This window comes from Lepisosteus platostomus, chromosome 9, assembly GCF_059453375.1.
Source record: "Lepisosteus platostomus isolate fLepPlt1 chromosome 9, fLepPlt1.hap1, whole genome shotgun sequence".
Taxonomy (NCBI): domain Eukaryota; kingdom Metazoa; phylum Chordata; class Actinopteri; order Semionotiformes; family Lepisosteidae; genus Lepisosteus; species Lepisosteus platostomus.
In genome coordinates this window covers 62,137,800-62,155,336 of record NC_142619.1, presented here as the reverse complement: position 1 = coordinate 62,155,336, position 17,537 = coordinate 62,137,800, and the positions used below count along the sequence as shown (strand labels likewise).

Below are 17,537 nucleotides of genomic sequence, written 5' to 3'. Positions count from 1 at the left end.
GAGGTGTTGTAAGTTTTTCACTGCCTGGATTTCTATAGCTGTGTAGCATCTACAGATTTGTGCGTCTGGCAACCCAAAACAAAGGGTTTTCTCATGAATACCGAATGACAGTGTTGAATGCAGAAGGTCTAAATTCAGGCACTTGGAAACCAAATGGACTTCCCCTGTTTGCACCGGGATCTGCTCTCCTTGAGCTTTTTTATTTATTTTAAAATCTTACTTTACAAACAAAGAACATTTACGAAATCCAAATTAGCCACACAATTCAGATGCACAGGTCCATTTTCTTTATTCGCAAAAAAAATGAATATTTCCCAATTATGATTCATTTCAGTATGGTGTCTTCATTGGCTTCTGCCAGCTGTTTTGCAATGCGCTCAGCCCCTTCTCTAGCCTTTTTCTCCTCTGCCTCAATCCTCCTCTCTTCCTCTGCAATGGGCTTCAGGTAGTCATATCTCATCTTTCCAGAGATTATCCCAACAAGCAAGGCTGACCACCTGGTTGTCTTTATCAGCGGTGACACTTGTACCGGCGGCACCATCTTGCTGGTCTCCAGCTGCTAAAGCCTAGAGCTGGGGTTCTTAACCTGGGGGTCACGACCCAGGGGAGTCAACAGGCAGCAGAGACAGAATCAGCCAAAGGTTAAGGACTTGTATGCAGGTTCGGGTTGGTTACACATCAAAGGACAATACTGGAGGTAAACAGTTAACTATTATATACACCTGCAGGGTTAAGACTATTACACTATCAGGATGACTTTAGTGGTCACACTGCGAGCCCACCGACCATCTCCTCGCTACATTGTAGCACCCAGCAAGGCCGCTACATTAATTTCTGTTGGGTGGGCCACGATTGCATTTCTATTTGTGAAACTTTTTTCTTCTGTGCAAGGGAGCCGTGATTAGCCAGGCAAGGGAGCGTTTTTTTTATAGGTGGCACTGGAAGAGTGAGAGCTAAAGGCAATGTGGAGAAACACACAGCAGAAAACTCCGAACAGAAAAAAACAAAGAAAATGAGAAAGTACGTCAAAAGGTACCTGAAGTACGGATTTATACAGACAAGTGATAGAGAGGATGCACGACCGCTTTGTGTGCGGTTTGTGGCGAAGTGTTGGCTAAGGAAAGCCTCAAGCCCTCCAAAACTGCTACGCCACTTACAGACCAGACACTCGACCTTGCAGTGTAAACCTGTTGAGTTTTTTTAACAAAAGCTAAGAGGCCAACAATCTACCCTCCAAAAAGCCACCACTGTGAACCAGAAGGCACTTCAGGCATCTTTCGTCATGGCTAACGGGATTGCCAAAACTGGGAAGCCACACGTTAGGTGAGACCTTTTCTTACAGTGCGCTAAGGAAACGGTTTCAATCGTGAGGGAAAAGTGCTGCAGAGCAGCTAGACACCAGTATAAAATGACACCGTGTCTTACCGCGTAGGGCGTATGGCAAGAGACGCAGAACAGCAGGCGATCGCTAAGATAAAATCTAGTGTGCATTTTTCTTTACAACTTGACAAAACCACTGATGTCTCCGGAGATCCACAAATGCTTGTTTATGCCGGATTTGTTGAAGAGGGAGAAATTAATGAGGATTTTTTGTTCTGTCGTCCTCTTCCCGAGCGTGCCACTGGCGACGAACCTTTTCGTTTTCCTGGACTCATACTGTACGTACGAGAGCATGAAATTGACTGGAACAAGTGTGTGGGACTCTGCTCAGGCGGGGCACCAGCTGTGACTGGCAAACACAGCGGGCCGGTCACGAAAGTACAGGCTGTTGCTCCGCTCGCTTTGCAGATGCACTGTATGATTCATAGACAAGGACTCGCTGCTAAGAAAATGCCCCCCGAACTCAAACAAGTAATGGATGAAGCTGTTCGTACTGTAAATTCCATCAAGGCCAGTGCAAGAAGCGCACGACTTTTATTCCAAAAGTTAAGGACTGGTGAGGCAGCATTTTGCTACTACACGCCCAAACTGTGGAATAGTATTCCTAAAAATATTACAGAGACTGGCTCTATGGATGTAATTAAACGGCAGCTCAAAACTTATTTTTGTTAATCTTGCTTTTACTTGATTTTTCTTATATAATTTCAGTGCTATTTGTACTGTTTGTGCATGGTTCTTTTAATTTGTTATTGTTGCTTATTTTAAGTTTAAAGTTTTTTTAACTTTTTTTTTTAACAAGCACTCTGAGTTGCAAAAATAGTATGAAAGGTGCTATATAAAAAAACATTTTTTTATTATTATTATTAAGTGAGTAGGCTTACAATTTATGCAACGTGACGATTTTTAAATGTGTGTGCGTGTGTGAAGGGGGGCGGGGGGGTCGCGAGATATTTATAACCCCAAAAAAGGGTCACAATCTCCAAAAGGTTAAGGACCCCTGTCCTAGAGAGATGGGGATGGGAGTGCTGAGGTTGCGCCCTCAGCTCCTGCTCTCCCCAGCACGGCCTCCTCTCACTTGTCACCAGCCTGCCGAGAGACGGCAGGGGCGCCACAGTACCCATTAGTCCTGCTCGGTCCTGTTCTTGGTTTGCAACCTCCTGTTCGAACGTGTCCGTGTTTCAGTCGCAATCCAGAGCTTCAGTAAAATGTTGGACAGGGCAGCATGCAGGCTGAAAAGTAGAAAGGAAAGCAAAACGTGTTCTTCAGCATCTGGCTTTTTCTTTTCACTTTTCGCTTTTCTTCCTTGAGTCTTCTTTAACTTCTACCCTGATCTGCTGGTTTGGCAAACCTGAATCTTGAGAGGTAAGAAGAAACTGGGCAGCCTTGTGAAAAGACGCCGGAAGGTCATGAGCGCCGATCTTCCTGCCCTCCCCGCCATCCATCATCCACGTGAAGTAAAATCCATCTGAGACGATCCTTCACACCCCTGTTGTCATGAATTCCAGTCACTGCCATCAGAACAGGGACACCGACTTCCCAACTCCAAAAGCAAGAGATTTAAGTTCTCATTCATACCTGTAGCCATGTCCTTACTTAACACTTGATTTTCTATGCGAATACGTACATGTATTGTTGTTGTTCTTTCTGTGCAGGGCTACTGCTGTTAAATAGATTAGCCCCCTCGGGGGGTAGTAATGACTCCCTCTCTCGCTGTGGAATTAACATCTGGTTTTCCTTGTTGGAATACAATAAGGGTTATAGCTTGTGCAAGAGCTTTCAAAGACCAGGGATGTGTCCCCACCTAGCAAATGGCCCAGGATGTGTAAGCTGGAAACTTGTGTAGGAAGGTTCATAAATAAGTACGTGTTGCCCCATAGCCATGGAGTCTTTTGATACACAGTTAGATTAATTAATACTTGGGTGTAATGCATTCACATTAGAGGTGAGGTTGATGTGCATGAATGAGTGAGGGTTTTCTTTGCAGTTTGCAGTTCTTTTTTTTTTTTGAAGGAGTGAGTTGAGAATACAGCTGCCAGATGAGAAACAGTGTCGGTAAGAAACTGCAGTAAGGGCAGGAGAGCAGTCTTGGCAGGACAGTGAAGGGCTTTACTTTAGGGCTGAGAGATAAGCGGATTTTGTACACTGCCAACACTGTATAAAATCCACCAGCTCTCAAGACGTTTGGATCAGGGAAGCAGCTGTGTAGAGCTGGTGCTGATAGGGGTGTCACCCTGGGCCTGCGATGCCAGGTCTGGTCTGATGTGTTTTTTCCAGTCTGTGATTCAGTATTCCAGTACTTCCTACTCCACTCTGTGCTGAACTGTCAGCACCGACTTGTCTGTTTGATATGGTTGGAGCAGAGAGAATTCCACCCTCTGCCTGTAATGGGTTGGTTTGTGCTCTGTTGTCAAGTGTTGAAGCTGGGTGGATTTTGAAGTCTTCACTCAGCTCGCCTCTGGGATTGTGCTAGTTTATGGCCGTTGTCCTTATCTGCAAGTGTCTTGTTCTTTACTCGGGGGCTGTGGGCTGAGAGGAGCAGAGCTTTCACTGCCAGAAGGGAGAATCATAGACAGATAAATACTCAATAGCAGAAAAGTTTATTGTTGTATGTACACATACATTAGAATTCTTGTTCGCAGTGATCTCTCTGCAAAAACACAGGACAGAGGACAACCACACATTGTAGTAATAAATGTAATAAACAATTCAGGGATTAGGCATTCATCCCTAAAAGAATTAATAAAATACCATAATTCCTACATTTGGCAAAATCACAGCAGCTGTCAGTCTGTCTGGGGAAAAAACTTAAAGGTTTTCTATGCCCAGAATGTGAACATAGAGTGAGCTTCTCATAAGTAATAAGCCTCTTGAAGAGTAGTGTATGTGAGTGTTCTAAATATTTATAAATGATTACTAATTATTATTGTAATTATTGATTTAGCAGCACTGTGATTCCCTGTTAAAGCTCTTTGAGTCTTAATGTCTAAGGCTTATCAGATCTTATCAGATCAGATCTGATTGAGCCAGGCCCCAGGCTGGGAACAGGTCTCTGCTGCCTTATCTGTTAATTGGGCCTTCCTCTAGTGGAATGTGTCTGACCTGATACTGAGGAAAGCCATCTGATCTACAATGTTTGATCTTGGTGTGAAGTGAAGGGAACCCTGAATGTGTCTTAATGTGTTTTACTAAGGGGGATTGTGGTCAATTTATACATCAGGGAGAGAGATAGTGTCATTTGTTTTAACTGCATTTTCCTGGTTTACTAGTTTTTCACAGTTTCTATAGAACTTTAAATCAATCTTAAATGCAGCTGTCTTTTGGAGTTCTGATATCTTTTACGTTTCTACAGGAAACAAATTTCCCCCTCACAGGAGTGTCTGTGTGATCTTGCCCATAAACCAACTGGCAGCGAAATCAACACTTTATTCTTTCAGCTGGAAGGAACAGCTCTCTCAAGCAGTAGAAGGTTCCCTTCCAAGTGCGGAGTCCAAGCTCATTCCTGCACTCCTCCTAGCAGGGAAAGGAAGGATCAGTTGCATTCGGAATGGCCCTGCTCTTATTGTCTGCGAATGAAGGAACGAACCCCTGGAGCTCAGCAGGGTTGAGCCTGGTCAGTACCTGGATGGGAGACTCCTGGGAAGCTATGGTTTCTGCTGGAAGAGGTGTTATGGTGGTGTTCCGGGCCGAGCGGTGGCTCTGTGGCTCAGGATCTGAGCCTGTGGCTGGAAGGTTGCCGGTTCAAATCAAAAACTCAAAGCAGAGGAATCCTACTCCGTTGGGCCCCTGAGCAAGGCCCTTCACCCCAACTGCTCCAGGGGCGCTGTATGAATGGCTGACCCTGCGCTCTGACCCCCAGCTTCTCTCCCCCCGTCTGTGTGCCTGTGTGTCTCGTGGAGAGCAAGTTGGGGAATGCGAAAAGACAAATTCCCAATGCAATAAATTGTATATGTAAAATATACCAATAAAGTGACCTTATCTTAGTGGGACCAGCGTGGAGAGCACCCTGTGGTCTGTATGGATCCTAATACCCCAGTATAGTGATGAGGACACTATACTGTAGTGGGTGCCGTCTTTTGGATGAGACATTAAACCAAGTTACTGACTCTCAGTGGTCATTAAAGATCCCGGGGCATTGCTCAATAAGAGTAATATAATAATAATAAACTTTATTTTATATAGCACCTTTGCTTCTCAAAGCACTTTACAGAATGACAATAAATAAGAAGAATACAACAATAAATAAGAATACACAAGATAAGACACAATTACAATATACAGAGGTGACCGTAGATGGTGGTACTAAGAAGAGCAGTGGGGTGAAGAATGGAACCAGTTCAGTAAAGGCTTTTCTGAAGAAGAGGGTTTTGAGTCTGGATTTGAAGGAGTTTAGAGAAGGTGACTCTCTGGTATCCTTGGGGAGAGAGTTCCAGAGCTTGGGAGCATAACAGGAGAAGGCCCTGTCACCCACAGAGGGTAGACGGGCTTGGGGGACAGACAGGAGACCAGAATTAGAAGAGCGAAGGTTGCGAGGTGGGGAGTAGGGTGATAATAGTTCAGACAGGTACTGAGGTGCTAAGCCATGTAGAGCCTTATAGGTGAGCATGAGGATTTTAAAGTCTGCACGGTATTTGACCGGAAGCCAGTGCAAGGACTCCAGGACCCCAAGAGAAGGGAATAGGACCCCAAGAGTAGGGAATTATTCCGGTGTCCGAGCCAAATTTCTCCCCTCGGCCTTTACTGTGGCCTCCAAATTGTCCCCATGCATGATTGACCTGCACTTGCCCTGCGATGGACTGGCGCCCCGTCCAGGGTGAACCCTGCCTTGTGCTCGTTGTTGCCCGGTAGGCTCCGGCTTCCTGCGACACTGTGTGGTATAAAGAGGTTTGGCAAATGGCAGGACATGAAGGAACGAGGTTGACCGGCTTGGCTGCTGCAGGGAGATCATGCCTCAAGTTGCTTCAGAGACACCCAATCCTGTGGCCGTCAGAAGAATCCTACTCCCTTGGGCTCCTGAGCAAGGCCCTTAACCCCAGTTGCTCCAGGGGTGCTGTATAAATGGCTGTCCTGTGTCTCAGAGAGAGCAAGCTGGGGTCTACGAAAAGACAAATTCCTAATGCAAGAAATTATATCTGGCCAATAAAGTGATTTATCTCTCTGTTATCTTATACAGTTGCGCCTTTCTGGCTTAACTCCAGAAAAGGAGCAGTGAAATGAGCACGTTATCGTAATCTTTCCAAACCCGAGGACGCTGTACACAGTAAGAAAGGGAAAGACAGAGAGTGCAGTAAGAAGTAAAAGAAAAATAAATATGAATGCATGTTTATACCGATAGAATGTAAGACAATCAGATGTAGCCGGTAAAAAGGTGAGTTTTGAGTTTTGAATTTAAAAAGAGTCAAAGAATTTGTCTCTTGTAGTGTCTGAAGAAGGGCATTCCACAACACCGGAGCAGCGACAGAAACAGCACGGTCTCAGAAAGTCAGAGATTTCAGTCTGTTTTATCTTATTTTGTCCTGTGAGCAAATGACCAGTCTCAACTGAGTGGAGCGCAGCCTACGAGAGGGAGTGTGAACATGGAGGGGTTCACAGATCTATGATGGAGCCAGATTGTTTAGAGCCTTGAAAGTCAATAACAAGATCTTGTATTGAAGACACAACTTTATAGGCAACCAATGTAGAGCCTTAAGCGTAGGAGTGATGTGCTGCCATGATGTTAGAAGTCTAGAAGTCTAGCAGCAGAGTTTTGGCCATATTCCAACTTGTTGAGAAGAGTGTTAAAGACTCAGAAAAATCAATTGGCCTTGATCTTATAAATGCAAAGTTCGGGAAGATCAAGCTCTGAAACCAATAGCATATTTTCACCACTTTCTGCATCTCAGTTATATTCTGGTTTTTATTTGTTTTTTTTTAGTAATCCCTTGCTGAACCAGATAATCAGTTGAGAAAGAAGGTTTGTTCACTGTCACCAGTGTGCCACAGTGCCCTGACGCCAGTGTCACACGGAAAGAAAAGCGAAATAAATTAATAAAGTGTCAATAAAAGGATGAGGATGTGGTAGTGTTAACAAGAGTAGCCGTTAGAGAAGATTTAATCGCACAACTGAAAACAAAGGTGGAGTCTGTTACAGTCATCGGCAGCAGTCAATCAGAATGAGTTGCTCTTGAATGGTTCAGTCTGATAAAAGCATTTTGCTTGTATGTGCTTGTGGAATTGCTCAAGTCGATTCAGGTCTCGTGGCAGAAGCTGCTGTTACAACGGGAGGTTCTGCCAGACAGCTGACAACTGGTTGTGTTGGAGGGCCTGAGGAAATGGGGAGACACTGGGGGTTTGGAGAACCTCTATAGCCAGCTCACTCAAGTGGAGGGCAGGTGACCTTTGACCCCACAGTGCTGACAGAAACACTGTATAATTTGTCATGTCATAACATGGGAGGGGACAGGAAGAGCAGGCGATTCAGCGCATGCAGTTGGTAGTACTGTAAGTAGTTAACTGATCCCAGAATCCTCATCCTGGTGTTTCTTGAAAGAAGTGTCAGGGTATCGGCTTCAACAACATGGGTGGGTACATTGTTCTTTATACCTACAACAAACTAAAATAGTGCCTCCTGTTCTCGGTTTTAAATGCATTTTTACATAGTATTGTTAGGCTTGTCTTCCCTGTTTATTCTGAGCAGTTGACCTATGCTTGTAATTATTCCTAATCGCTGCACTTTTTAAAACTGGATGACTATTCTTTTTTGATCATTGTATAACGTGCTTTCTTCCTCCTCATGTTTTTTTTCTTGTGCCTTCAGCCTCATTACTTCGGAGCCTCCTTTCCCGAAATTGAAAACCTTTGCTTCGACTCCACTTGTACCGTTGCAAATTGTGTTTCAGTGCCCACCACATTGCAGTCACAGTTCCCTCCTAATGGTTTCCTCACCTCTGAGTGCTTCGTGCTGTGTGGGTTATTTAAATGAATACAGGCATTCCTTCTTGTAGGTGTTCTTGCACGCTGACCAGGGAAGTGGTTGTTTCCCGTGTCTGTGCTTTACATTTCAGCAAGGGACTTCCCTAATGGTCTTTCCCAGACTAAGTGAGGAAATGTTCAATCTCCCATTATAACTAAGTTTCTTCATACATTCCTCAATGCATTTCCTTGTGTTTGTCCTCAGGCCATTCTCTCTGGACAACTTTGATGACTACCAGAAGCATTTCACAGTAATGAACTACGCCGAAGGAGCCCAGCTGAAACAGGTACATTTGAGCCCTTTGGTGGTGGGTACAGCCTTTTGACGCAGAAGGCCGGATCTGGTCACTAAATGAAGTGTGTGCTTAGGCTTTTAATGTTTGGTCCTTGCAGCTTGCAGTTAAACCATGTAGGATTTGTGAGGAAAAATCAAACTGGTAGTGTTTTGTGATTAACCTGCCAGGCAGAGCCGAGCTGAGTTTAGGGTAGCACCGAGGGTCTGTGTGTCTAGTCCAGTCTGCGACGTGTACTGTGCCCCTTTTTTGGTTCAGTCATATTTCTCAAAAAGTCCCACCCCATTAACCAATGGTGTTCATGTAAGGAAGTTCCTACCTCGGGGTCTCAGTTTATAGTTTTTACGCGAGGGCGTTTTTGCACCTTTTTAAATTTCCTTCCTGGGGGGACTAGTTAGCAGTCATGCGTTGTGTAGCCCCACACACCTACACATACTCATGGTTGTAATTATCATGTGAATGCTGGGGGTACACCCAAAATCCACAAATGGTAGAAAATGACACGTCGTACTCCTGAAGACTCTGGGAGTCATTGCAGTGTGGAGAGTCTGGCTAGGGCTGTTGTGGTCAAGGGGAGCCGTGTTCCAGTGTCCAGCTGGCCTGAGCAGTGTGCTGACGCAGTGCACCAACCTGCCAGGGTGGAGCTTACTGGACAGATGCCAGTATTCCAAGTCTGTTGATGGTTTTAATTGCATTCTAACATGTAGAGACGTTGTCTAAGTCTGCTTTGGCCGTACGGTTGATAAGACTGTTGGTAACCAGGTTTGGAGAAGCTGTTTGAAGAGGCTCATTCTCCTAGAAAATGCAGCAGCTCAGTAGTGTTTTTGCAGGAAAGCAGGGAGTCAGGACTCCGAGTGTCGATTGATCACCCAGGAGAATCTCAAGGAAAGAGAGAGCTTCCACTTGTCCTCACACTCTGCCAGCTCATTTAGTTTAGGGACCGTTAGACCCCTCTTGGAAAATCACACGGCTCTGGTATATCAAGCTGCAGATTATTGCAGTAAAGAAAGGAGAACAGACACAGCCAGAAGCTTGCCTCTCACTTGCTTTCTCAAGGACAGCAACAGGCTTTTATGTTTGGAGATGAGCAACATTTCCGTGCAAAACATACATATTTATAATTGGTCAGTAACAGTTTGTTGCCATATACAGTACAAAAACAGACAGTTAAGACGGTTTAACTGTGGTCAACCTTGGCAGTTACCCAAAGTCCCTGTTTCCACTTTATGTAGCTAAATCAGACACAAGCCGTTCGTAAGACCATGGCTGGGACAATTTGCAGTTTTGTGAAATAAAATCATAACAAGAATGAACGCTGCTTTCAGCACAAAGATAATTTCAATGCCAATATGGCCTTTTTTTATATTCAAATATGTAGAGCGGATGAGCCTCTACATGCATACTCAATTCCAAGTATTTCTAATATGTTTTTTTTTCTATTAGCATCCTCTGCAAACTAGCATTCCTCTATTAACACAAGATGAACATAAATCACTATATTCCAGGTCTGTCAGGCAGGTCCCACAGATGATATCTAGATGATGTTTTGTACAAACTAATCATATAGGATACTAATCTCACGGTTTTCCTGCAGCAAGTACATGTTCATAACTAAGCAAGCAAGAGATAATTCCAATATTGTCCTTCACGTGTAAGTGATTCCTCGGCAGGCATCTCTTCACTGTAGTAGAGACCCTGAAGACATTGCATTTTGTATCGGTGTCTATAGTGAAGTCCTAACTTTTTACTAGAACTGTTAGAAATTGAAACATTAAGTTGTGAGACATTTTTTATGACCACTAGGAATCAATGGAAAAAAGAAAAAGCAATATTGACACATGGATTCAAAGTGCGCAATGCGATATTTACTAACACAACTACACAACATTTAAAAGAAACCAGCAAGAGTAAGAGGATAGGTGAATCAGTCAGCCTGGATATCAATGCCTGATCATTCACTCAAATAAATGTCATGAGCTGACCTTTATCAGATGTTTTGGGAATAACAGTTTATCTCTCAAGATTTGTAATGTGAATGGTGAAGTGTTACATATGCCTGAGACACTGGCCAGGCAGTCCTCGGAAGAGGCTGGAAAGGGTTCACTTGCCAGGGTCATGTCTCCTTCAGGTGTCCCAGTACCAAACTGTCCTCTTGGATTCCAGAGGGAGAGAAAATATTAGCTCGCCTGTGGCCAGATTCTGACTCGGTCAGAGAAGTTCGGTTTCGTTCTGGGGTGTAACACTGTAAACAAGTGTGCTGATATTCTGGCTGTCAACAATAAGTCCCGCGTATCAGTTTCATTGGGCTGGTGAAATTGTCATTGGATCTCGAGTTGCAAGATTTCTCTTGTCGCCGAGGAAGCCTTGGGCACAGTTCTGTTCACGTGCGGACTCTCTCCTGGCCCAGCATCTTGAGCTGAAGTTTGGTTTCCTGACACAGACAGTTGTGGTTGCATGACGTGGTCAATTCTTTGGGTGTGCAGTACCTGTTTAACCCAGAAATCACAGCTGCTGACTGGCTGTGGTCTCATCAGGTGTGGACCTTTCCGCAGCCTGCCGGTCCTTCTTTGGTTGGTCATCGTTTTAGAATTTTACATCACACCTCCCTGACTGGGATAATCCTTACATTCAGGTGGGGAGCTGCGTCAGCATGCATAGGCTGCAAAGGAACAAGTAATAGGTTTATTCCATGCTGAAAAAAAGAAGAAAGAGAACACAACGTTTCGGCCATGGAGTCTTCTTCAGGTGTGAGAGAGACAGGGCAGTAGGCAAAGGTAAAGTAGCGGTAGAACAAAGGTTGGGAGGGAGGAGGAGTGAGAGGCGGGAGCAGGGGACAGAAAGAGAGGCCAATCAAGAGGTGTGAAGTCAGAATGGGTGCAGAGAGGTGTGAAATGAAACTTCCAATGAATGGAGAAAATTTAAAAGAACAGTAGTCTGTCGTTAAGGGAAGGGAGAATGTGTGATCCTAGCTGCAGAATAATTTTAGTTCGGTGGTCTTTCTGATGTATGAGAAAGACCTTACATTGTTTTCATGCTGAAAAATATAGCAGTTACAGAGCAAAACCTCTTTCAGTTTACATGTAGGAGTCTCACACCTACGGACACAAGTGCTTAGCACAGAATTGTTCCATCCTGTTTTCAGTCACTGCAACGCTGCCTTTATGTTGTTTTCCTTTTTACCAACATACAAATTCTCAGAAAAGAGCACTGGTTGCATCATAGAGTAACAGAGGAACAAAAAACTTCACCAAGAACTTTTGTTCCTAAACAAATTATTCTGATTCAAAACAGTAACAGCTTATGTTCATTAAAGAGTTATTTTCATGGACTAAAAACAGTTTTCAAACCAACTGCAGACATGAAGCAGACATGCTTCATTATTTCTTTCAGTTTTCTTGATTATTAATCAGTGTTAATGTCTGGGAAATGGAGGCAAGACCAGGACTGAATGCAGTTCCACATGACTCTCTCTGACTGCTCTCTGTGGTGTGAGTGGTCACAGCATTGTGGGGATGGGAAGACCTGCTGCAGGGCAGGGGTCAGCGCCCAAGCCAGCCAATCACACTGTCACATTTGATGATGGGGCGGAGCAGTGGCACTGTGGCTCAGGATCTGCGCCTGTGGCTGGAAGGTTTGCGGTTCAAATCCCGTGGCCGGCAGAGGAATCCTACTCCATTGGGCCCCTGAGCAAGGCCCTTAACCCCAACTGCTCCAGGAGCATCGTATAAATGGCTGACCCTGCGCTCTGACCCCAAGCTTCTCTCCCTGTCTGTGTGTCTCATGGAGAGCAAGCTGGGGTATGCATAAAAAGACAAATTTTATGTTTTTATTGGCCATATACAATGTCTTGTACTAGGAATTCCATTGTATATGGCCAATAAAGTAATCTGATCTTATCTTATGCTAGTGTGATGTCACAGGCTTGCTTGTTACATGGCTTCGGCTTCCTTCGCAGCAAAGGAACGCTGGACCCTGTTGGCAAGGGCAGCAGGAGGTGCTGGCAGTGGGGTCCGAATCACAGAGAGACCGGGGACCCAGCAGGCCACACTGAGGACTGTGCAGTCTCATGCGATTACAGAAATGTTAAAAGAAAGAGAATAAGGCATAGTAGAGTATAAACATTGTGCTTGCTGCTTATGCACTAAAAATATGGCACTGTAATAATAAGTGTAGGCTACAAGTGTCTTACTGTACAAGTGTCCAACAGCACAACTTCAGAAATCCATTAACAGGTATCAGCAAGTATCGGTGTCCTGTGGAGTTTCCTTCTGTTAAGCTTGAAATCGGCCTCCCATTTTTTTTTGGGATGTCTTGGTGTTTGATAATGGACTGGAGAACGAATTCTTCTTGCTTCTTACTCCTGGAGAACTTAACTCTTCCCTTCCCCCTAGGTTCACTACGATGAGTTCATCCCCCAGTTCGAGAAGCAGTACCCAGGTTACCCCTGGGCGTCTGTGCAGGTACGGTCCCCCCCTCCTCCTCCCCACTCAAGGAGCCCTTTTCTTCTCTTCTGCCCCCCGGACTCCACCAGCCCTCCACCCCATCTCCCTCCTTCCTCCCCGGGGCACGAGGTAACGGGCAGGACGACGGAGCCGAACAGATCCTGCAGGAGCATCCTACCTTAAAGCGCACTCCTAATATTCTTGCTTTTGCTTTGGTTTTATTGTGTGTCCCTGTGTGATTGTTTCATTGTCCGGCGCCTTGAGCTGATACCTCCTAAATCAAGGTTAGTGTATGAGCTTCGTGACAGGGCAGCGAGAGAGAGCCTGCTGCCCAGAGAGCACTCACGGTGGTGGAGTGGAGCGTGCAGAGATCGGGGGAATGGCGGGTCAGCGGGTCAGCTGTCCTGGTCAACTGGCTGCGGGTATCGTGGCGAGTCTGAGAGACGCCAGTCCGAGCCCCCGGGGGGGGCCGATGCCAGCAGGAGTCCTGAAGAGAGTGAGAGAGCAGGGTTGTCTGCACGAGAGTTCATGCCGCTTTGAAACAGCCTGTGCATTTGATGTGAGAGGATGAGAGAGCAGCAGCTTGCGGGTAGACAAGGAGGCGGTTACAGAGCGCCGTGCCACCCAACAGCACTGACCAGGTTGTGGCGCTTGTCTCTGCAATTCAAGGGCTGTGTGTGCGCAGCTGTGTGGACGGTGGACCGATCTGAAAACGTGAAAAAGTCCTTTTCCAGAAGTACAGTAAGTGTGTGTTAATGGGAAGCAGCTGCAATCCTCCAAATAAATGTCTCGGGGAGAGTTCAGAGAAAGTCATGGGCACACAGAGGTATCTGTGTGTGTAAGCTCCTGTGCTGGGAGCTGCTGTTGTGTGTTGTGGGTGCATGAGAGCTGCGTATGTTGTGTGCTAGGAGCCAGCCCTGTGTGTTGTGTGTGAAGACTGCTGGGTTAACTGAGGAATTTATTTCCAGGAGTAAAGAAGTTGGAGGAGGAGTCTTGTTCTGGTTTAATTATTTTTAGTGGTTGGTTTAGATTTGCCAAGAATTTGAAGATTGTGTTGGAGTTGTTTTTGGGTTGTGAAGTTTGTGGTTGTGTAAAGGATTGAGTGGTGTAGAGTATCTGGCTGCTGTGCGCACCAGAGGCTGGGAGGATAGCGTGGAAGTTTTGTTTCGAGCATTTGTGGTTGTGTGTTTCTGCGAACATTTGTGGTTGGTGTGCAGCCGTGTTTTAAAAGTGGTTGTACGTCATGTCTGCTTGGGGTTCTGTCGGCGGTCTCGGGGGAGATGGGGTGAGGTGACAGAATCGTCAGTCTGGCTGCTGTGTGGGCCGGAAGTGGGGAACCCTGCAAGAGGAAGAGCGAGGATGACAGTCCCCGAGGGGGGTGCGGTGTGGCGAGAGAGTGAGGCGTTCTGTGTTTTCAGCGACGTCGCTGGGTGAGGAAGTCGCAGGCGGACCTGTGAGGGAGTCAGGTGCCGTGTGAGCAATGATCTGACAGATAGAGATCGAGGAGTTTGTCATATTTCCATGTACAACGGGATTCTTGTTTGCGCCGATCTCTCAGCACAGTACACCAGACAGAACAACACAAAATGAAGACGGTGCATTACAAAACAGCCGATAACAAGAATGACAATATGTCAGTAACAATAATCAATAATAATAGTGGCAGTATGTACAGATGTTAAACAAACAGAGAAATAAATACGTGTCAGAAAGCCAAAATGCAGAGTGCAGAGGTGTGTTGGACTCTGAGTCATTGCACACTTAACTGTTTGTGATGTTTAACTGTTTATGATGCAGTACTACCATATGACTGAAGCTCTTCTTAAGCCTAGTGGTCCGTGCTTTGATGGTGCTGTACTGCCTGTACTGCCAGTTCTCTCATTTTACTGAATTACGAATCTTACATTGAGATTTTGTTCTCTGTGATATTATTTCAAAGCACTGAAACTCAAAATTAGTTATTTTAATGTGACATTGTTTTATGTAAGTAAATATTCTTAAGGAAAATTAAAAAACTGAAATATGCTGTAATATGCTGTAATCAGTAAAATGAGAATATTGGTCAAGGGTCTGAATACTTTTGCAAGGCACTGTATCTTGAGGCAGGGAGGTACAGTTACCCAGCAGAATTAGATGTGAGCATAGTTTGAAGTTTCTTAGGGGCTTCCCCAACACACAGTCCCCAGTGCAGAGCCCAGCACAAAAGAACACACTCCAGACGCTGGTGCTTTATCCAATTACATTGGCGCAGAGCAACTTCCATTTGGGTTTGTGCGGTGGAATTAATTTAATTAATGAATGTTTTAATGAATGTCTCCTGTGCGAACAGGTTTAAGTTTGCCATTCCCTCTGTGTTACAGGAGGAGGTGTTCAAGGCCTTTGCAGAGCTGTTCCAGTTGGCTTCCTCCAGGCCTGCCCCCTATGGCATCTGTCCCTACCCCTCCTCTAGAGCCATTTATGCCATTGACCTGATGCTGAAATGGAGTACAGACGCCGAGGGTGAGACTTCTGTGCTGAACGGATGTGGAGACGTTTCCTTTTGAAAACGTGTGTGTGGCGTCTTGCAGAGTGCTGAGAGTGCCTGAAGCAAGGCAGCTCGTGTTCTGGGGTGGTGCTGAGAAATCCGGAGAACTTCCTCATGTATTAAACAAGTATTGTACATGTATATCATGTCAAACTGCAGAACACGTGTAACAACTAGACTGTTATCTATCAGTACCCTCAGCAAAATGATTTATGATCCAGGGTTCGTGGACATGTGAGGCAGATCTAGTTCTGCATAGCACTGAAAACTAACACAGTTACTTTGAGAAATAAAATGAATTGCCTACAGGTTACATGTAAGAAGATAATAAGGGTCCTACAACAGAGCCCTGAGGTACCCCTGGTTACTTTTTGTAATTATTCAAGCATCATTCAATTTAAAATAATACATGTAATATCAGAAGCTTTCCCCAAAAAGCTAAAGTTAAAACAAGTATAGGTAAGCCATAAATTACAGTCTATTTTTTAAATTGGACACGGGCTGATAAACCCTGACTTTCCAGAGTTGTGAAATTAAAGTGGAGAGACAGTGTCCACTACTGTAGACATCCAGAGTTCGGCTTCAAGATATTTTTAATCATCAGGAGAAGAACTCACCTGACATTGCCTGGTTTCTCCCTCCATCACTGCTGCTCCTGACAGTGCTTCTACAATCTCGTTCTGAAAGCTCTCAAGACGGAGGACTCTTTGGTGAAGCTTGAACGCAGGTGCCTGGCGAGTGCTTTTAGAGCACGGGAACAGTGTATTTCTCAAAATTAATGGGGACATTTCTTTTCCTTCAGGTCAGAGAATCATGCAGCCTCAGATTCTGGAAGTAAATTTTAGTCCTGACTGTGCCAGAGCCTGCAAGTACCACCCCAGCTTTTACAACGACGTCTTCAGCACTCTGTTCCTGGATGAAACAGCAGGGCGCCCAGTGACTCAGATTGCATGACAGGAGAGGCAGTGCGAAGATTGTCCTGGGGCAGGCCTTCCAAACCTATCTACAGGGTCTGTGGATGTGGGTGTGCATCTGATATCAGACTGAAATACTCTTCCACACTGCAGCCATCCAGTGTATGACTCTGCTCTCAACACTGTGAAGGCACCTCAGTTGATTATGTGGTGTAAAACCTTACCAACAGCTGTCATTAAAGCCCTGCAGTGGACTCTACATTTTTGTTCTCCTTGTTGACTGGGCTTGTTTTGAGTTTCAGAATGTCTTTTCTTTTCGCTTCCCGCAGTGAGCTGAACTCTGGAGTCATGTATTCTAGTTTCTATTGACGCAAACTGACAAGACCACGATCAGCTCTTCAGGTGAATCAGTGTTGTGTGATTTATTTTTAAAGCAATGCACCATGCAGATAAAACGTAATTTTAACATTTCAAAACATCAAAAGTAATTGTTGATTCAAAGTTATAATAATTTGATTAAAAAGTTGGTTGAAGTTATATAATCCTCATCAGGATTTTTGTTATTGCTTATATTCACAGAACAGAACATTCAACTTCCCTTTTACTGCATTTAAGACATGAGCTGTACTTTCCCACTGACCTATAGATGCCACCTGGTATGTTTCCACTTGCCAGGGTTGTAAGCAGTTTGTTAGCTTTTATAAAATTCATAACATTCCTTACTCCTTTCTGTGAATGGTCCTTAAGTATGATAGTACTGCGGGGGTGTGGTAGTGGTGTGGCAAGATGATATGTTAATTAATTCTGAGGTCACCGCCTACACAAATTGGCTGAAGCAGAGGTCTGTCTGAGATTAGGTCTCTGCAGAAATACAACATCGGCTCCTCAACATAATATAATATTGTTACAAATACCTGCTGTAGTCTGTGACTAGCCAGGAGACTGATAGCAATATCAAACTGGGGGCAGTTTTAAACAACATCACTAGAACACTGTTTAAACAAATTATGGGGGACATGGTTCATTTGCTATATTA

The 17,537-nt window shown here is 44.8% G+C and overlaps 2 protein-coding genes across 2 annotated transcripts in view; one reads left to right on the top strand and one right to left on the bottom strand.

Annotated features, from left to right (window-relative positions):
* The window catches only part of ttll12 (tubulin tyrosine ligase-like family, member 12), a 58,267-nt gene extending 41,507 nt beyond the window's left edge, over positions 1–16,760 (top strand). The window contains exons 11-14 of the mRNA XM_088646087.1: positions 8,534–8,615; positions 13,013–13,081; positions 15,424–15,562; positions 16,390–16,760. Coding sequence (XP_088502213.1) covers positions 8,534–8,615; positions 13,013–13,081; positions 15,424–15,562; positions 16,390–16,541 — 442 coding nt within the window. The 3' untranslated portion in view covers positions 16,542–16,760. The remainder of the gene's footprint in view (positions 1–8,533; positions 8,616–13,012; positions 13,082–15,423; positions 15,563–16,389) is intronic.
* On the bottom strand, positions 273–572 carry LOC148655431 (ATP synthase F(0) complex subunit e, mitochondrial-like). The gene has a single exon (XM_088646088.1). It carries the CDS (start codon positions 539–541, stop codon positions 326–328), a length of 216 nt encoding a protein of 71 aa, XP_088502214.1. The 5' UTR covers positions 542–572; the 3' UTR covers positions 273–325.
* Positions 16,761–17,537: the final 777 nt, after the last annotated feature.